This window comes from Cydia pomonella, chromosome 25 (genome assembly GCF_033807575.1).
Source record: "Cydia pomonella isolate Wapato2018A chromosome 25, ilCydPomo1, whole genome shotgun sequence".
Classification (NCBI taxonomy): domain Eukaryota; kingdom Metazoa; phylum Arthropoda; class Insecta; order Lepidoptera; family Tortricidae; genus Cydia; species Cydia pomonella.
Window position 1 is genome coordinate 7,275,446 of NC_084727.1, and position 20,513 is coordinate 7,295,958.

At 39.3% G+C, this 20,513-nt stretch overlaps 2 protein-coding genes and 1 non-coding gene across 3 annotated transcripts in view; 1 reads left to right on the top strand and 2 right to left on the bottom strand.

Annotated features, from left to right (window-relative positions):
• The first annotated feature begins 244 nt into the window (after positions 1 to 244).
• LOC133531537 (uncharacterized) overlaps positions 245 to 20,513 on the top strand; it is a 30,076-nt gene continuing 9,807 nt past the window's right edge. The window contains exons 1-6 of the mRNA XM_061869805.1: positions 245 to 525; positions 4,894 to 5,053; positions 7,207 to 7,398; positions 7,587 to 7,726; positions 8,507 to 8,603; positions 10,274 to 10,459. Coding sequence (XP_061725789.1) covers positions 398 to 525; positions 4,894 to 5,053; positions 7,207 to 7,398; positions 7,587 to 7,726; positions 8,507 to 8,603; positions 10,274 to 10,459 — 903 coding nt within the window. The 5' untranslated portion in view covers positions 245 to 397. The remainder of the gene's footprint in view (positions 526 to 4,893; positions 5,054 to 7,206; positions 7,399 to 7,586; positions 7,727 to 8,506; positions 8,604 to 10,273; positions 10,460 to 20,513) is intronic.
• Positions 11,674 to 11,745, bottom strand: Trnae-cuc (transfer RNA glutamic acid (anticodon CUC)). Its single transcript has one exon. It is a non-coding gene; the product is annotated as a tRNA-Glu (tRNA).
• Positions 15,609 to 19,959, bottom strand: LOC133531538 (pyrokinin-1 receptor-like). Its single transcript, XM_061869806.1, has 4 exons — positions 19,211 to 19,959; positions 17,976 to 18,288; positions 17,057 to 17,271; positions 15,609 to 15,901 (listed from the first exon to the last, which is right to left on the bottom strand). The coding sequence occupies exons 1-4, from the start codon at positions 19,679 to 19,681 to the stop codon at positions 15,860 to 15,862; spliced, it is 1,041 nt and encodes a 346-aa protein (XP_061725790.1). The 5' UTR covers positions 19,682 to 19,959; the 3' UTR covers positions 15,609 to 15,859.

A 20,513-nucleotide genomic window follows, 5' to 3' on the forward strand; every position in this document is an offset into this window, starting at 1 on the left:
GGGCTCTTAAAAAGAGGTACTAAACACTATATGTTATCTGTAAATTACTCTTGATTGAATATTTTTTTTAATACACAATAAATAGAGCTGCGTAAAATTAGTTTTAAGGTAATAAACGCACACGACACAATTTATAGTGGAATTATAATTTAATTTAGTTATGGCGAAATTATACACTGATAGCGAATTAAAATAGGGTACCTACGTAGTTTTGCCAATCCTTGTTTTAATAAACATTGAAATAGTTCGTGTCATCCACGATGACGCGCATATTTCTCAAATCTAACCTTTAATAACATGACGTTACGAGTTAAGGCAAGCGTCTTCGTGAATGACACGATCTTTAACGGGGTTTGGTTCACTGACTTCAGTTTGAGCTTCAGATTGTTGTTGCAGAATGGACAAACCAAAACGCAAGTTCACGCCGTTCCGCGCCATAATGGCTTGCGGCCGGGAATTCTGTCAGCAGACCTCTATGCATGGATTTATCCACATTGCTGCTCCTAACCGGTGGTGGGGGGAGAGGTCAGTAAATTTTAATCATATATCTAAACAAAGTTACCCATGTCTTGTGCAGTGGCGACATGCTGACATAATGACATTTGACAATTCTGTTAGCAGACTTCTATGCATAGCTTTATCTACATAGCTGCCCGAACCGGTGGTGGAGGGAAAAGACAGTGGATTTTAACAACATTGAAACAAAGTTAGCTCTTTTGTGCTTTATTGACTTGCAGCCAATTCTGCCAGTAGATCTTTATGCATGGCTTTATCCACATAGCTGCTTCGAACTCGTGGTGGAGGGAGAGGTCATTCGTCCGCCATATTGTCATTTTTGACAGGTTAGGCGTCGAAGGCAAAGACCCATCCAGCATTCAGCCCCGTTTGAAAATAGTGTAATAATATAAGAAACGCCTATTAAATTAATCAACTGAAGTGTTTTTGCATAAACAATTTTTTTTTATTATAAACGTCAGTATTGCATAAACAATTTTTTTTTATTATAAACGTCAGTATTTTTCCTCGGGGTAGCCTGATTCCCTAGAGGACGCGTCCCCAGGCGGCGGATAGGGGAAAACTCGATGGAGGATAACACCTCCATAGGGTAGGAGGGAAATAAAATACCTCCCGCGGACCAACAAGGCCGGAGACGGATACTCCGCATCAAACCCCTGCCCCGGGCTTCTCCGACATATTCGGAGTAGAGGCCGTGGGCAGCGCTGCGTGTTTAGGCTGGGGCATGCAGAAGAGACGGCGGCGAAAGAACCCCTAGCGGGTCAACGGCGGCGCTCGCACCTCGAGGATAGGTGTCAGTCTTGGCGTCAGGTGGCAACCGGCCGTAAAAACAACAATAGCCAAACAAAACCACATCTCCTAATTAAACATGGCAAGACACAAGAAACGAAATAGTATAATTGCTAGGGCGTACCCCCGAAGCGACGTAAATGCTCCGAATGCGAAAGAAGCGAACCGAAATGTTAGGGCGTTCCCCAAAAGCGACGTAGACAAGAACAAGCGTTCGCAACAGCAATTACGCATAGCAACGTGGAATCTAGGATCACTCACTGGTCGACAACAAGAACTGGCAGAAACTCTCCATCGGAGACGAGTCAATATTTGCTGTATACAGGAGACTAAGTGGAAAGGTGCAAAATCCAGAGACTTAGGACTGGGGTACAAACTTGTCTACTATGGTACTGTCAACAACCAGAATGGCATTGGCATTGTCTTGGATAAAGACCTGAAAAACCGCATAATAAACATTGATAGACGCACAGACCGTCTTATGTCGATCAAACTTGCATTAGATAATCAACCAATTATAAACATAATATCAGCATATGCCCCCCAAGTAGGGTGTTCAGAGTATGAAAAGGAAATATTCTGGGAAGACCTAGATGAACTTACCCAAATCATACCCCAAAATGAAAATAAAATCATCTGTGGAGACCTAAATGGTCATGTTGGGAAATCAAATTATACGTTTAACAATGTTCATGGGGGATATGCATATGGAAATCTCGATAAAGAAGGGATGACCATATTAGAATATGGCGCTCGGCATGACTTAGTTTTAGTAAATACATGTTTTAAAAAGAAACCCGAGCATATCATTACATATAAAAGTGGAGGAAAAGCCACACAAATAGATTTTATAATAGCAGATAGAAAACTAAAATCCCAATTTAAAGATTGTAAAGTTATTCCTGGGGAACCCCTGACTACTCAGCATCGAATCCTTGTAACATCATTCAGGCTGCCCAAACCTATTAAAACTATTGTGGATAAAACGGCCAAAATTAAATGGAAAGATCTAAACAGCGCGAAAGGAGAACCTCTTATTGCCGTCATTCACAAATACCTAATGGATGAAGTAGACCGAGACTACGTGTCGTCAAATGAAATGTGGGAAAATTTTGAAACTTTCTGTAAAGCCCAAGCAACAACAATGCTGGGTGTTTCCAAAGGTGGCGTCAGTACGGGAAAAGATCCTACGTGGTGGAATACAAATGTGAAGGAAAAAATACGTAATAAGAAACAGATTTTTAAAGAGTGGCAGAAGTCAAACGATGAAGATGGCAAAAATAGATATAAAGAAGCAAAATTGCTTGCTAAGCGTACCGTTGCTCAATCTAGGGCTAAAGCGCGTGAGGACGTATACAATAAAATAGAAAATAGTAAATCAGATAAAGAAATATTCAAAATTGCCAAGAAAAGGCACAACGCCACCCTAGACGTAAAAATAAACAAATATATTAAAGATAAAAACGACATACTTTTAACTGCAAATGCAGATATAAATAAACGATGGTATGAGTACTACGAATCACTGCTGAATGAGGAATTTCCGAGTGAACAACTCGTTCCTTTAGAACCAGTGCCGGGTCCCATAAATGATCCAACCATAGGTGAAGTACAGAAAGCAGTATCTCAAATGAAGAACAACAAGGCAGTTGGGCCAGACGAGATACCGGCAGAATTGTGGAAAACGCTGGGACCTCTGGGTATCGAATGGCTAACAAAGCTGTTCTGTCTCATTTTAAGAACATCAGAGATACCAGACTCATGGCGAAAAAGCCTCCTAGTGCCGTTCTACAAAAACAAGGGAGAAGTGACCCAGTGCGGAAACTATCGAGGAATAAAATTAACATCTCACACCCTAAAAATATGGGAGCGTGTACTCAACCAGAGAATACAATTATTAACATCCATATCACCAAACCAGTTCGGCTTTACTCCTTCCAAATCCACGACGGATGCAATACAGACAGTAAGAGTACTAATGGAAAAACACAGACTGAATAGAAAGAACCTTCATTTCATATTCATTGATTTAGAGAAGGCGTTTGACCGAGTGCCGAGGAGACTTGTGTGGCAAGCATTAAGAGCCCAAAATGTACCCGAGTATTACATCAAACTGATCGAAGATATGTACCAAGGGATCAAAACTCGGGTAAAAAGCCCAGCTGGTTTGAGTGACAGCTTTGAAGTCAACGTAGGAGTACACCAGGGATCGGCTTTGAGCCCGTTACTTTTTAACCTGGTCATGGACTATCTAACAAAAGATGTTCAAGCTCCTCTACCATGGAGTCTGCTATATGCGGATGATATTGCTTTAGTGGCCAATACGCCTACACAACTCCAGAAAGATCTATCGGATTGGATGACATCCCTCGAAAAATACGGTCTCCGCGTCAGCAAGTCAAAAACTGAACACATGGAATGTCTGTACGATCCAAACCCAAATTATAGGACAGCTAATACCATTTACTACCCCGACGGAACACCTGTACCAAAAGTGACACAGTTTAAATACCTGGGCTCATTGATGACAGCAGACGCCGACATCGATGCAGACGTAGCGCATAGAGTAAACGTGGGGTGGCAAAAATGGAGAAGCTTAACAGGAATCATGTGTGACCCTCGAATGCCAATCAAAACTAAGGGAAAGGTATACAAGACTGCAATAAGACCTGCTTTACTGTACGGCGCTGAATGTTGGGCGGTCAAACAAAGTCATGAACAGAAAATTCATGTAAATGAAATGAAAATTTTGAGATGGTCGGGGGGTGTTACTAGACTAGATAAAATTAGAAACGAACATGTAAGAGGTAGTTTCAAGGTAGCCCCAATACCTGAAAAAATAACAGAAAGTCGGCTAAGATGGTACGGACACGTTATGCGAAGAGACGATGACAATGTGGTTCGTAAGGCGCTGGAATTGCCTGAAATAAAACGCGGTAGAGGGCGCCCACCCGGCACCTGGTGGACAAACATGACCCGAACAATAAAGCATGCCAAGCTAGATATAAAGACAATCCAGGACAGAAGTGCCTGGCGTAAATTAATTAGGAGACCCGACCCCACCTAAAGTGGGAAAAGGCAAAGAAGAAGAAGAAGAAGAAGAGAAGATAAACGTCAGTATTTTAAAACTAAAACTCATTTATTTATACCTACTCAATTCGTATGCATTTTTCACATAATAAAAAAAAGCCGTATCCAAAAGGTCAAACGGGACCCTATTACTGAGACTTCGCTGTCCGTCCGTCCGTCCGTCCGTCTGTCACCAGGCTGTATCTCATGAACCGTGATTTTGAATTTTTTTTTGCCGTTTTTATAAATAATGGTACGGAACCCTTCGCACGCGAGTCCGACTCGCACTTGGCCGGTTTTTACAATAACCCCTACGACAACCATATAGGCCTTTGTCCTTTAGTACACGCATTAAATAAGATCTTTTTCGAGCAAGTGCGATGAAAAACCAATTAGAAAAACGTGTTGTAGTACACTGGCTCCTATTAGTTTCACAAATATAGCGTAGATATATTCTGTTACACTCCTTTAATTTTCCTTTTACAATGTTAACAAAAAATAATTGATGATTATTCACAGACTGCTGTGGGCGTTCGCAACGGCTGCAGCCATCTGGGGAGCCGTGGAGATATCTCTGGGGCAGTGGCAGAGGTACAACGAGAACCCCACAGTGGTGGCGCTGGAGAAGGACTTCAGATCCTGGCAGTTCTGTATGCCTGGTCTTACACTCTGTGCTGAGGTCCAGTAGTAGTAATCACTTTATTGTACAAAAATATTTTCAAATAAAATTTACAGAAAGTACCCAGCAAGCTCGGCCGAATTTGATCTTCGTATACAAACGGAGTATCGTTCTCATTTTGAAACTACGTGTTGAATTGTAATGAAACTTTGCACATACACATATAAGGTATATCTAATTGGGTACTTGACACATGTTGAATATTATAACAAAATTAAAAAATAATAATAATAATAATAAAATAATAATAATAATATTTAGTTAAATGTATAGAAAATGAGCCATTCATTATAAAAAAGGTTGAATTTAAAAATTATATTGAGATTATAAAAAATACAAGGCTCCGAAATCTCAATAAAAAAAAATTGTCTTTCAAAAATAGAAATGAAAATGGTACCATTCGATTCTTTAAATTTTATTGAAAAATAAATTGTACGACAACTATACACATAAACGCAATATTTCAGGGTCAAAATGGCAATTTCCTTGATCTTCCATATATTTAGGATAGGCTTATATGATGTGACGTCACATCACCTTATCATTTTGTTAGAGGCGTTTCAATCGTCGAGTGCGAGCGTCTGACTTTAACTCTCATTTCTGACCTTTGTGTTGCTTAAATGCCATGAGTCCTATATAGACATTTGATCCTCAGGAAAATCAAGATCGTTTGACATTATTTACAAATAAAAAACCGGCCAAGAGCATGTCGGGCCATGCTCAGTGTAGGGTTCCGTAGTTACTCTTCCGTCACAATAAGCTAAACTGGAGCTTAAAGTATAGTAAATTGTTAACCAAGGGATGAAATAGTACCTTTCACGCGAGTTAAACAAATAGGCAAATTTGCATAATCAGTACCTAATTAAAGTCTTTTTACTATGAAGTGGAAACTTTTTGCGATAACTCAAAAATAGCTAAACTGATCATGTCCGCTATAGTTTTCATTTAAAGTCTTTCTTAAGCTCTACTTTCACGATTTTTTTCAAATTTTTTGGAGCTATGGTTCAAAAGTTAGAGGGGGGGACACATTTTTTTTTCTTTCGGAGCGATTATCTCCGAATATATTTACTTAATCAAAAAATGTTTGTTGAAGACTCCTATTATTTTTGAAAGCCCTTTCCAACGATACCCCACACTGTAGGGTTGAAGCAGAAAAAAAAATTCACCCCCACTTTACGTGTAGGGGAGGTACCCTCAAAAAAATTATCGACGACGACGACTTACGACTTTGTCGGCTTTATTGATTTATATATCCATGCCGAATTTCAGCTTTCTAGCACTAACGACCACGGAGCAAAGCCTCGGACAGACAGACAGACAGACAGACGGACATGGCGAAACTATAAGGGTTCAAGGGTAGTTGACTACGGAACCCTAAAAACCAATTCTGTAATTTGTTAATATAGCTCCCGTTTATAAATCAAACGAAACAGCGAAAAAACAAGTTTTGTACGAAAAACTTATATTCGTTGTATTTTTACATAAACTAATTACAGTTACAGGACTAGATATAGGTACGGTCAAGGAATTTAATTTCCTACCCATTTCGTACCTTGTCGCAGTGACAAACAACATGAAACTCGCTAGAGACCTCATACTATTGTCCCCGTGACAAGGTACGAAATGGGTAGGAAATTAAATTCTTTGACTTGTCATGATTTATTTATGTTTACATTTAAGATAGCAGTTAAATAATAATTATACCGTGACAACATTATTATGTTACCCCGATTAATACAGGGGTAGTTGGAAAAAAAACATTATACTGTTGACAACACGGTAGTTTTAGCAAGTGGTGGGGACACGGTAAATGTTGGACAGGCTCGTTCACTTGGGTTGAGGCCGTCAAAGAGGACGCATCGTAATGAACTGGTTAGGTCAGAGTACCTGCAAGTATCCCGATTGTTGTAGTAGTAATAGTTTAGAGTAACCATGCGAGAAGAAGCACTACAGACTGTCCCTTATTCTATTGTAAATAAAAAGATTCAGGGCAATCTAGCTAGTCGTTTTAATATGACAGCGTCACTACGTTATATATGGAGAACCAAGCTTGCTGGGGACCCTTAAGGAACTAAATCTGTTAAAGTCTTTCACTATAAGAAGACAGAAATAACACATTTTATGTATCGACTCACATGAAACTTATTTCACAGAACAAAGTAGACGAAAATAAACTACCCTCAGTAATCAAGAAATACTGGAACGTGGACCCCCAAGACCCGAAGTACGCCCGCTACGAGCATTTCGTGCGTGACGTGGCGAACTCCAGCATGCTTCATCTGACTGATCTTCTGCAGCACGAGGGCGAGGACTTGGAGGTGGATCTGTACCAACTTGCTGTTGACGTAAGTTATTGGTATGATTGAAAAGTGGGAATGGTAGTGACGTGACCAAGCTAACTATAGACAGACTTTTAAGTGATATAGTTAGACTGATGAAGTGTCATCGTAAAAGTTCAACCTAACAAATCGGCAATAGAATTATTTTTCAGCACTTATAGTACACAATAATAATGATCCTCTATATTTTACAGGTTCTTCCGGAGTACAACATTAAACCTACCTGGTCAATAGCAAATCTTCAGGTTCCCTGGTTCACCGTCATGACCGAGGTCGGCGCCTGCTACGCCACCAACTCCCTGGCCATCCCTGATGATGCTATCGAGTCATTCGGGTAACCTTCAGGCTACTTTGTCTAGATTCAGATAGTTTCAGTGGTTATTTCTTGATGCACGACTTCAATATCAGTTGCTAGCCTTTTTGAAGTTAGTTTTTCTTTATTTTCACGAAGAATAATTTTAATTAAGTTTTTAAGTGTTGTTATGAGTACCTACGCAACATTCTGGATGACTCGTTTCTGACTGACCAAACAGTCATGTCACTAAACAGTTATATGCGCTTCGGGTAGGTTTCAAGTTTCAAGGTCTGGATCTGAAGCTATCAAGATTTGAGGAGTTCCCTCAATCCAGAATCAGAACTGAACCTTGGAAAAAATGTTCCAAAAAACCCTTACCTCCCTACTTCTTAAGAAACATAATGAAGAGGATAAATCGCCAAACTTGAAGTACGCGTCGTTGAGAAGTTTCGTTTTGGTCATCAAATGCCATTTTTTTGAAGGTTTGTTGAAGAAAATACAAAAAATTTAAGATTTCATAATTTCCCTCAACTTCTTTACAACAACTACTTTCATATAAAAAGATAATTTGCTAAATCGGTTTACAAATGACGGAGTTCTGAGGTAACATACATAAAAAAACCTCCTCTTTTTTGAAGTCGGTTAAAAAAGCGTACTTAATGCCATGAGGCATTCTCTGCCAGAATCTCTATGGTAACTGTGAACATGAACATGAAAGGGCCGCCACAATAGGACACTGCTTGGTCGATGTGGCACTCAAAAGGCCCACAACACAACAATTATAATAAAATAATAAGTGTGAACGTCATCTGTGAACAGGAAACCAGACGTGAACCAGACCAGCCTGTTCCCCCTGACGTGCAAGTACTCTTCACTCAACTGCTACATCACGATTGAGGTGCCGGTGCCTATTTTGGTAAGTTTATGCCTTTATTTGTTATTTGAACACTCAGGATGAACTACACTCGATGCAGAAGGTTCTCTGGGCCATTAGATCTTTCCGGTCGCCGGATTTCTGCTAAAAAGGACAAAGGGTACCTATACATCGTTTTTTTTTGTGTTCCGTTAATTTCAAGGGTGCATTGAGCTTAAATTAAGTAACTTTCTCAAAGACACCGGTATTGTAATTAACTCCATTTCGGAGATAATCAATAATTTATTTTTATCTTATAAGGCCCTCAAGAGCGTATACACTTAGGGTCTGTTTACATATTGATTAGTGTTTAGTACAGTCAGCATCAAAAGTAGCGGATGAAACAACGCACCAAAAGTATCTGATATTCCGGACAACTTTTCCAATATAAAGTAGCGGATCAAATAACGTTTCATAAGTGTAGACATTCTGTAACAGCTTACCAAAAAGTGATGTCTTTAATACAGATTAACTAAGACTAAAAGATATACTTTTGAGCGCGAATTTTAACAATTTATCTATCGATAAATATACTTTTGAGCAATTTATCTATAGATAAATATACTTTTGAGCGCGAATTTTAACAATTTATCTATAGATAAGTATATCTTTTAGTCTTAGTTGATCTGTATTAAAGACATCACTTTTTGGTAAGCTGTTACAGGATGTCTACACTTATGAAACGTTATTTGATCCGCTACTTTTGATGCTGACTGTACGAGTGTGTACATTTGCTACTAAACGTAAATACTATCTCGGATGATTGATGTTCGAAATGACATTGATATGTCATAGTTTTTAATTGTTTGGTTGAATTAAATGTAATGCTCGTGTTACAACAGCGCTATATGCATAATTATAAAAAAAATGTTTTTTGAAAATTAACTATGCCATTTAGTTTTCTTAAACGTACTTACCCATACCCCGGAGTTAACGGAATTCAATTTAAACATGGTGTATATATCAAATTAAATCAAATATCATTTATTTTCAGGGAACTACGGTTAATTACATATATACGTTCTATTCTAACTCTACATATGAAAAACTTTAAAACGAAAAGGTTTTTTGGCGACAAAGTTTTCGATTGCGCGGTGCAGGTACTTTGTCGCCATTAGTCGTAAGCGTAGATAGCAGGAAGCGTCCAGCGACCGGATGGCTCTAATAATTCCTTCCGTCTTTGTGCTCACGTAAGGATACATAGCTAAACTGCATTCAGCAACTGCATCCGATGTGGTCCAGATACCTGTAGGTGTACTGTTGAAAACATCTTGACTTTTCCTTGAGGCGAAGTAGGCAATTCACTTTTTCTTTCTTACAAAAGCTAATTTATTATTTAGAAATTCTAGAATGTCCTCGGAAAGTACCGTTTTCTAATATTACTTCCCAATAATGTTGGGCTACTAAAGTCCCACCGATGCCGGCGGTCAATGCCACTGCGCGAGTGGGCGAAGCATATACCTAATGCTTGTGCGATAGAAATAGAAAATGGCGTGTCAATGTACGAAATTCTTAGTCCTTAGCGTTCTTACTTTACTTACACAAACTTCAAATTCACTTACCAAGATTCTGATTTATGTCGCCGAAGCATTGTAGCTTGTCGCTCTCTTTCGCATCAAAACAACGGTATACTCCCCGTTTTTTGCAATAACACCACTTTCTACATCCAACAGTTCTACGTCCACTCTCCCTACGACATCCTGAATGTGAAGGCCGCTCCGTTCGAAGGTCGGCCCCGCCAGGAGAGGTCCACAGAATTCAGTGTTATTGAGAGCGGCTGCGGGCGTGGTGTGAGGGAATTGAACCCTAGAAGACGCCGCTGCTTGTATACCGACGAGCCACAAGCCAGAGGCCGACAGGTGAGACGAAAAATTATTACGATTGTCCTTATTTCACCTATTTGTGCAAATACATGATTTGATAGGTAGCAAACTATCCTCTTCTAAATTTTATAATAATTATTTCACGTTTCAAGCATCCGACTATGGAATTCCCTGCCTATAGACTTAAGGCGCGCTCAATGTCCTAATTATTTCAAGAGACTCATTAAACTTCACTTTTTACCTGCTCCGTAATACTTTTATCTGCTTCCTTTTCCATACTTATAGCTGGCATTTATTATATATATAATATGTATTTTAATATATGTATGTATATGTATTTATATATCTTTTTTATTTATATTTGTGTATGATTGTTTAGTTTTGTGTTTATTCTTTATTGCATCTGGAACACCTACTGACATAACATTTTTATTTATTTCCGCTACCCAAAGGTTGTCTGGAAGAGATCGCTTTTTAGCGATAAGACCGCCTGTTGTTTACCTCTTCTTTATGTGTTGTATTATTTGTGCTGTTTCTGTATAGCGGTGTGCAATAAAGAGTATTTGTATTGTATTGTATTGTAAACTAGAATTTGAAAGAGTAATCTGATAGTTGTGGATGTGACATTGTCCGAGAAGAAATCCTGCTAATTATACAATATATCTCCTTTAAAGAGATGCATGCCAACCAAGATTGCATCTGTCGCTTATATATAAAAATTTAGTTATAAGTACATGATACGAGTACATTGAAGATATAGACTGGGCTTTAGAAGTCGCCAGAATTCAGCCACTCTCGCTGCGGGCGTGGTGTTCGATAATTAAATCCTAGAAGAAATCGCTGTTTGGTCACCGAAGAGCCGAGAGCGAGAGGCCGACAAGTACCTTTTCCGTTAGGTCGTCGTAGAGAGGCCTATAGAGCTCAGTGGTTATCGGGGCATCTGTGGAAGAGGTGTGTGTATATATGAACCGCAGGCGAGAGGCCGACAGCCTAAAACTAAATACCTATTTTAGTGAGAATTTTATATCTAGATACTAAGTTGTTTGACTAATTTGTCATCATAATAAATAAATGGAATCAATTATACTTTTGTGTTCCATTCTAATCATAATCCGATCTTTTTCTGATCGTGATTATGATTAGAATTAACATAAAATAATTCCTAATGTGAAAAAAAGTGCTCAACTGTAAATACTGCACACTTCATAACGGGAGTTAGGACAGCAGGGTATAAAAAATACAAAAAGTTATTCCGATACCGGGAATCGAACCCGAGCCTCCTGGGTGAGAGCCAGGTATCCTAGCCACTAGACCATATCGGATTTAGAAGCTTCACCGAAATTAAGATACAACTTCTATATTTATTTTTAATCGTAGCTTACGTAGAGTGGACTACTAATGCATATCAACCTTATCGTTTGTTATTTACGGTTGATATTCGAACATACGCTGACTATATGTCTGGTCCGAAAATAAGCCAGTTTAATTATAAGCTTAATACTGTCTTATGTGTTATCTAGTTAGTTGTAGCAGAGACAGTGCCGGATTAAGAAATTTTGATGCCCTAAGCATTCTAGATCTTGGTGCCCCCTCTGCCTAGGCTCATTCAGATTACATTGACAACATTGATTTTTTTTGGTAAACTAAGTGACGTTCATGGTCGCATTACTGCTGCAATTTATGTTTTCAATCCATTACTTATTTAATCAAGGAAATTGACAGTGCTGCAGCAGTAACGTTGCAACAGTATGCTGGTGCAGTCGCCATCCTAATATCACCTTTATCAAAGCATGCGTGAACTAAATGACTGAAATTACCTATATCTATGATTATGTACTTGCCTTTCCGGCTAACTATGTGATTAAAACCTGCTTTGGTTCACTTCACAAATAAACCCTAGAAGTAACATGACTAAAAGTAACCCGAAAGTTACATAAGGACTGAGGCCCAGAGAATTGTACATTCGTATGTGCGACAGGGAGACAACACCTCGAACGTGGTTCGCGGTTGACCCTCAGTTGTTTCTACCGTGGCGGGCAATCGTGCGAAGCCGAAGGCTGTACTGCAGGATAGCAGTGCTTGGAATTGAACCAATGGTGGCAATAGGCAAAAAACGAATCCAACGGCCATGCCCATAAGGTTGAAGATCCGGAGTGCCCACTTGGCGCTTCCGAGCAAGACCTAAAGGCGGAGTTGCGAGAGAGCTGGGTTTTGTGACTGAAAAAATACCCAGTGTAAGCGAGGACTAAGGTCGAGCTACACACAGGGTTGAAAAGAGAGCTTTTCTGAGAAGCGCATTCATTTGAGGCCTAAGGTTGAGCTTCAGCAGGGCCGAGCTCTGGCAAGAATCTATGGCCAAGTGTCTTAAAAAACTAAGTCGAAAGCTGAGCTCTTCATAAAGCTTAAAGCGCGGTCCGATCGGCGCTTTTACGTATGAGGCCAAAGGCCATGCTGCAAGAAAGCAGAATTTGGAATTGACAAATTGTGTGAATGAGGCCGAAGGCTGAGGTCCTCACAAGGTTAGACGCCCGGAGAGTCTGATGGCGGGCCGCTATAAAAAAAAAACAATGGCGAATTGTACACAAGGCATAATGCTCAGCCGCGAGAGACGAAAGCCTGGATTTGGACACATGGCCAAATTTATGTGAGGCTTAAGGCTAACTTTTGCATAAAGTAAAAAGCCGAGTATGAATAAGACCGAACGAAATCGAGCCAATATGATCATGGCACTCCTGCTGCTCCGCATTTGGCCTCGCTCAAAAGGGCACTTGATTAGAGTTAGTTGCAGCCGATGAAATAGTCGTTTCGAACCGAAGATTTCCTTTGGCAGGATTGGCCCCTAGGAGTTAGGACCCAAGGGTTGATTTAGTTAAGAAGTGGAGCCACCAAGTTTTGTAGTGTACATTTTTAGAGGAGGGGGTGGGCTCTCAACTTTATCTTGTTAAAGTCAAAGTCAAAATATTCTTTATTCAAATAGGCCTAGCAACAAGCACTTTTAAATCGGCAAATTTTACAAATATCATCTTAATCTAAATATCAGAGCAATTTATTGATGCAGTTATTATTGTTCTAAAAAAAACATTGAACTATTATAGATATGGTAAACTTAATAATAAGAATTTCACAAAAAGATCGTCAAACATCAAAATTGTATAAAAATACTAGTCTAGAACCTTTCTAGAATAAAATCTAAATGTCAAAAAATACGGTATATATATACATTGAATTATCAATTTCGGTATATATATACATTGAGTTATCTACATCAGTTAAGCTAGTAGGCTATGTTTGGTATCGTTTTCGTATAAATCGGGAATGCCGAACTCATTTACGAGTATGGTATAACATTGACACTATTCCGAAGTGGAAACATGTAAACTTTTAATTTTTTTTTAATATTCCTCTTCACGCTTCAACCGTTGAACCAATTTAGTTGAAATTTGGTATAGAGATAATTAGTTTATTTAGTCCCAAGAAAGGACAGGTAAGTTTTAATCTAAAAAAATCATCGCTAAGGATGTGTAAAGGAGGGTGGAAGTTTATGTGGGGAATCAATAACCGCTGCACCTATTTGAATGAAATTTGGTATGATCTACATTTTAGATTTTGTCGAAAATGATACCAAACGTAACTTAGAATCTAAACTTAAACAGTTATTGACCTCCGACTGACCGACTTCGCCGAAGCTGAAACATATTACATCTTAGGAAAACAAAGATTAATTATGGTAAAGGAAAACTTTGGTTCAAATAAAACCGTATGCTTTTGGTTTTCGACCTTCGTGGGGCCCCAAACCTGCACTTTAGCCTTTGATTCCGTCATCAGTTTTTTTATAATAAAACTTTGACAATTAGTTCGCACGATAGCGGCTCTGCAGCTTGGCCGTGTGCAATACGTCGCAAACCAATCTGGTGTGCAAGAGCTCGGGCAGCATGAGTGACAAATTCCGATCCTCGAAAATCTGTTAAGACTTCGGTGCGAAGCCGAAGGCCGAGTTGCAAGAGAGCGAAATTCGGACACGACATAATTATAAATTAAGACAAAAGTGTAAATCTACTATTAAATTCGACACTCCGAGAAGGCTGAAGAACAAGCTCCACGTAGGGTTGAAGACAAGTAGCTTTCTAAAACTGAGCTCTACGTTGGGTGTAAGGCCCTTTGGCCCAAAGGCTGACAGATTTGCAGAATACTGGAAATCAAAAATCAACCACGAACCAATGGGTAAAGTATGAGGAAAAAAATCAGTATCGTCGTTGCGCTTCCCAAATCTGATTAGTGCGCGATTTTAATTATGTGTATTGTTGCTAGTTAACTATTTGTCAATCAAAAATCGAGCACATATCAGCTTTGGACAGCGCAACGACGATATTGCAAGCCTTATAGAATGAGCCTCCTCGTAGGGGCAAAGGCCTGCGTTGGAGACGCGCTTACGTGCCTTATACACGACGCACAAAGGTTCATGTACAAACTACCCGTTTTTTTTGCCAACGATTTTGGTGCCCCCCTAGACGTGGTGCCCTAAGCAAGTGCTTATTTTGCTTAATGGTTAATCCGGCACTGAGCAGAGATAATTAAATAATAAAGACCATCATAATTTTTTATACCACTACGCTGGCAAACAAGCATACGGTCCGCCTGATGGCAAGCAGTCACCGCAGCCTATGGACGCCTGCAACTCCAAAGGTGTTACATGCGCGTGGCCGACCCTTTAAAAACTTATACACTCCTTTTTTGAAGAACCCCATACTGTAGACCCTCGGGAAAACCTCGGAAGGGAGCTTATTCCACAGCCGGAGCGTTCGCGGGAGGAAATTCCAATGGGAAATGGGATGGAATTTTAATGGGGGAATTTCCAGTTCGTAATGACTGTTTTATTTATGTAATCAGTCCAACGGATATTTGATTTGCCGGAGCATCGTTTGCATGCAGGCCCCTTCCAGGTGGTAGCTTTCAAGGTCCAGCTCGAGTAAGACAGCCTGGCAACATGTCCAGCCCATCTCCATTTTTGACATTATCTATGAAAAGGGACCTTATTGTCGATGGCGCTTACGCCGCACTGCGTAGCGTGGCGTTGTTTATAATATGGGAGCATCGTTGATAATGGCGTAAGCGACACCGACAATAAGGTCCCTTTTCATAGATAATGTCACATTTTTGTGTTTGGGCGTGCTTGAGAGCGTCTATTCGTTTTGTTACAGCTCTTATATTTATATGATGTTTAGCAAGCTTCTCTGCATCGTTCTCTGGCATGTAGCTATTTTAGAGTTAGTTTTTGCAGTGTTAGTGAAGGCACAAGTTAGTGAAGGCAAAATACACACCGTAGCACTAACTTTTTTCTCGCTTTTTATATTCATATTACTTTTATTATTCAATTAATAATATTAAAATGTAAATCTTGAACAAAATAATGTGTGATGCGCGTAGTGCGATAACCTCTTACGAGCGCGCGCCTCGCCTACAGCACTGCATCAGCGTATTCTGAAAGAAAAAGAGTTGTGAATAGTGATGATCATTTTGGATTTCATACAATGAAATTAAAAAGCATCAATAATAACATAACGAAGGAAGACGACAAATCGCCAAGCGGGAGTTATGCGTCGTTAAATTGAAGAGTTGTAGTCTGACCAGCATCAGCAGTTCCACTTCATCAAATTTCATTTTTTAAAACGTAAATGCTTGATTTGTTGATGAAAATATAAAAATCACTATATGCATGCCTTTCACATTTGAAGAGTTTCCTCGATTCCTCATGGATCTCATCATCAGAACTGAGTATTGACAAAAACGGGACCAATCTGTATATGTGTATACATATTCAAACAAAAAAATAATTTTCTAAATCGGTTCAGTAATTACGGAGTTATGAAGTAACAAACATAAAAGAAAAAACCAAAAAAAAAAACATATAACCAAGTCTACAAGTATGGGGTTCTTCAAAAAAGGAGTGTACAGGTTTTTAAAGGGTCGGCAACGCGCCTATGAATACCTCTGGTATTGTAGGCGTCCATAGGCTACGGTGACTGCTTACCATCAGGCGGGCCGTATGCTTGTTTGTCACCGTCGTGGTATAAAAAAATAACCGAATTGAGAATCTCCTCCTTTTGAAATCTTGAAGTCGGTTAAAAACGTCTGGAATAAAAGGCATTTTAGTAGAAATAGTTTTGTTAATAGTAGATGTGACCCACAAATACTACAAACATCACAATAAAAGCTTATGAATAGTCTTGGCCCAGTGCATACACGCTGTGGCGTAGTGTGAACTAATTAAGCCGTAGGTAAAGTCGCATCTACGAGGCCCTTTTCTTTCAATGTGTATTCCCAAGGAAATAAAAAGGGTTGGCTCTAACGGGGCCCCCTAAAGTGCGAGGCTGTGGGCGAAGAGTTTCATCGCCCTCGCCTAACTACGCCACTGAGGATAATACCAACCTTGAAAACCTCCCTGATGTGTTACAATATCGGGATGTTAGATTATAGTATTAGGACACTCCACAAACATGCGTGAGGACGGTGATCGCTCTCTCCACCAACAACACAGATAATTGACCGTTGTTAGATCTTATTACGTTGCAATAACGTTCACGATTGATTAGTCAACTGTATCAGCAATGGTGCACGCTAAATATAAGTACCAACCTTAAAGGCCTCCCTGAATTTATTAGACATGATGTGGTACAATATCGGATTGATGCACGTAGACAGATAGTAGAATACTCCAGAAACATACGTAAGTATTGTGATGGCTCGATTTATCTGCTCGAACTTCACTCCGTTACTCGTTGCGTATATTATCAGTAGTCTTTGGGCGTGGAATGGCGCCCAACATATAAAGAATGTCACTACCACGGCGACTGAAACAAAAACTCAGTTCATGTGTCGGCTGGTCGTTTCTTTCACCGAAAAGTGACTGATAAATATCAAATGATATTTCGTACAAAAGTTTCGAAAAACTCATTTGTGAGCCAGGGTTTGAACTCGCGACCTTCGGATGGAATGTCTCAAGTCCTTACCCCTAGGCTATCAACGTATATATGTCAGCGGACGATTGTAAGATCAGGCAGATTCCTGTGTAACGTTTTGACGGTAGTTACATTAAACCAATAGATAGGTAGGATAGGATCGTTAGGTTGCTTCAGATGCCTGAAGGGAAAACTGTCCAGAAATAGGAGACCCGCGTAGCATTTTCACGTTTCATGATATGCCTAGGAATTTCACGATCTAACAGATCTTACGATCGGCCGCCGACATATATAACGTTTGATACTTTCGCGTTTTAATCCCCTTTAGACTTGACCGCTAGGAGCAGGACAGTTGTCTAATGCTAGGAGCAGGACAGAATAATATTGCCGGAGATGTTGCCGTAAAAAGGTTAACCTTCTTAAACAAATCATCATCAATATGCGCCATGCGCTGTATTATTATTTAATACGCCTATATGCGTTCGGCTAAATGAAAATTTCTAGAATGAAACATCAGACAATGTTATGAAAGGTTGTGCATTACGCTAAAATGAAGCACTCGGCGTTGTAACATGCTGGTTTTTAACATTCCTTACCTAACATTTTTATCACCCGTCTCGTTGACTGACTATGCTTTTCCTGAACCTGAGCAGTGACTCTCATTTCAAGTGTCACATTTGGCTTATCCTTACTCAAATCTGATTTCTTCAACGCTAGCCCGATTAAACAACAAAGTATTGTTATTAGCACCATGGGCGCCAAGAAGAATAGGAAAGTGGAGATTTCAAAGTAGTGTTTTACGATTGTTCGGACTTGGTGGCAAGTTGTTATTCCGATGTGAGTGCTCACGCCGAATTCTAAGGCTCCTGGGAGCGCGGATATTAGCGCTACGATCCATAGCGCCACCAACTGCAAGAAACAAACGAGTAGGTACACATTATATTTGATTGCAAATAGGTATAAAATAAAGGGTGAAGCATAAGTCTCCGAACACCGTACATGAAGCAGTAAGCAATATTAAAGTTTTCTAGGTTTCATAGGAGAGCTAGGATAGTTATGTTGTAATGTACGGATTCTAAGTGTTCTGTACAGCGAGCACTCAACTCTCAAGTATCCACTCTTTGTACACTTCAATGTTTTGTCCACCGAACAAGTACGGGGCGACCAGATGGGGATCTATATCGAACATGCATGTCTACGAGCGGCCTATCTCAAATCCCTCGGAAGCTCGACGCTACTACTGCAATACGCTATGCCGGTCAAAAAACGGGTAGCGTCTTTCACGCAAAATGATGCAAAAACAGGCAAAACAAGATGTTGTATCCAAAGCCTCTAACTATAACTTCTTACGAACCGCATCAGGGGTCGTCCTAATACAACGCAACTACGCGATTATCGCAAGTTCGGGCAAATTTACAAGCTTTTATTTACTTTCACCTGACCGTTGTCTGTTTGTAATCAAATCTTGCAAGTTAAATTTGACCCACTTCCCGGTTTCCGATGAAGCTGAAAATTTGCATACATATGTAAACCGGGTGACAATGGAATATTATGGTACCATCGAGATAATCTGATGATGGAGACATGAGGTGGCCATAGGAACTCTGTGATAAAACAACGTAACCTAATTGTGTTCGGGATATTTAGAATTGGCTCGATGAGTATTAGTTACTTGTGGAAAATAAAGTACTGTCAGCGGTAAAAGCTTGTTCCAAAAATGAAATTTTTGCCAAAAACTTTTATACTCGTGCGAACGCCCTGAGGGCAAATTAGGGTTTCAGTTATTCGAAATGGCCTATTAAGTTAAATGGTGGGTAACTATTTAACAAACCTGCTTCGCCGCCCGCGACGTCTTCGCCATCTTACGTGACAGAAAAGGAAAGCAAATAGCCAGATACCGTTCAATCGTGAACAACGTTATTGTCATCACGCTCACATTAGTAGAAGTCTCCGATATCAACGCACGAATCGGGCAGAACGCTGGATCAAACGGGTATGGCCATTTCCACCATAGCCAATATGTTTCGTACGGAACTCCGAATAAAAGAAAAATTATATCAGATATCGCCAAGTTAAATAAATAGCAGTTCGTCGTAGTATGCATGGTTCTGTCACGAACTATTACTGTGCATGTAATTATGTTTCCGAAGAGTCCAGTTGCAAATATAACAGAGTATATAATTGTTATAGGTAACAGTATATACATCGGGTCTCTATGTGGCCCGAAATCTACATGGAGAAGAAATGTTGAATCATTTACAATTCTGGATATTCTGGATATGTTTGATTTGAAATCCTCCATTGTTATTTTCACATTGGTATTACGCACATTACTTTCTAGATATATTGTTATGCAATGGTGTAAAGTTGGTGTTTCAACGAGCAATACTTTCCAAAATTGAACTACGAGCGTATCGGAATGTTGGTATTACGATACACACTTTTGCTTTGGCACAATGGTGTGAGCAATGCATTCCAAGATTGAACCACCAGCGTATCGGAACGTTGAGCGTTGAAGTTTCAAGATACCATATGCATATAAAGTTAATTGCGAAGAAAAACACATATTTTGTCACTTCACTTCTTCTAAATACTACTAAATATATGTTTTACTACATGTTATATTTGTAGATACTACATTTCAAATCCAAATTAAGTAACATAGTTAAATACGTGTCTATTAAAATCTTATTTACTTTATTACTAACGACTAAAGTTACAACTTAATAGTGGTTTCTAAACTGATGCGTTAAAAATTAATTATGTACGCAATTATGCTAAGCAGAACGCAGAACAGGTATACTTATTATCATAAAATTACATATTAAATATTTAGTGAAATATTTCCTTCAGGGTAAGCAAACCTTATAAAACATTTAATACATATTTACTCCTTAAATCGAAGGCGAAGGACCCGCGCGAAATCGCCGTTTCATACAAACGTAGTCCTCATTTTCCTTTCTGGATATTAACATAATTGTAAATATTTTTATACGATTTGTTGTATTTTAATCATAGCTACGCCGGACCGTTTGATTATTATCGATTTATATTTTATAAAAGACTTAAAAAATTGTATGAAACTTGTTTTTTGCTCGTAACTCTTATAATAATTAAAAAATCGACAATATAAT

What these genes read in the sequence shown, in the direction of transcription:
- LOC133531538 (XM_061869806.1), bottom strand. Translation starts at nt 19,681, where the DNA reads ATGGAGGATTTCAAATCAAACATATCCAGAATATCCAGAATTGTAAAT. An exon ending in CGTCGCGGGCGGCGAAGCAG is followed by an intron (nt 18,289 to 19,210) that starts GTTTGTTAAATA and finishes TGTTTCTTGCAG; the next exon opens with TTGGTGGCGCTATGGATCGT. An exon ending in ACGGGTGATAAAAATGTTAG is followed by an intron (nt 17,272 to 17,975) that starts GTAAGGAATGTT and finishes TTTTTGTTTCAG; the next exon opens with TCGCCGTGGTAGTGACATTC.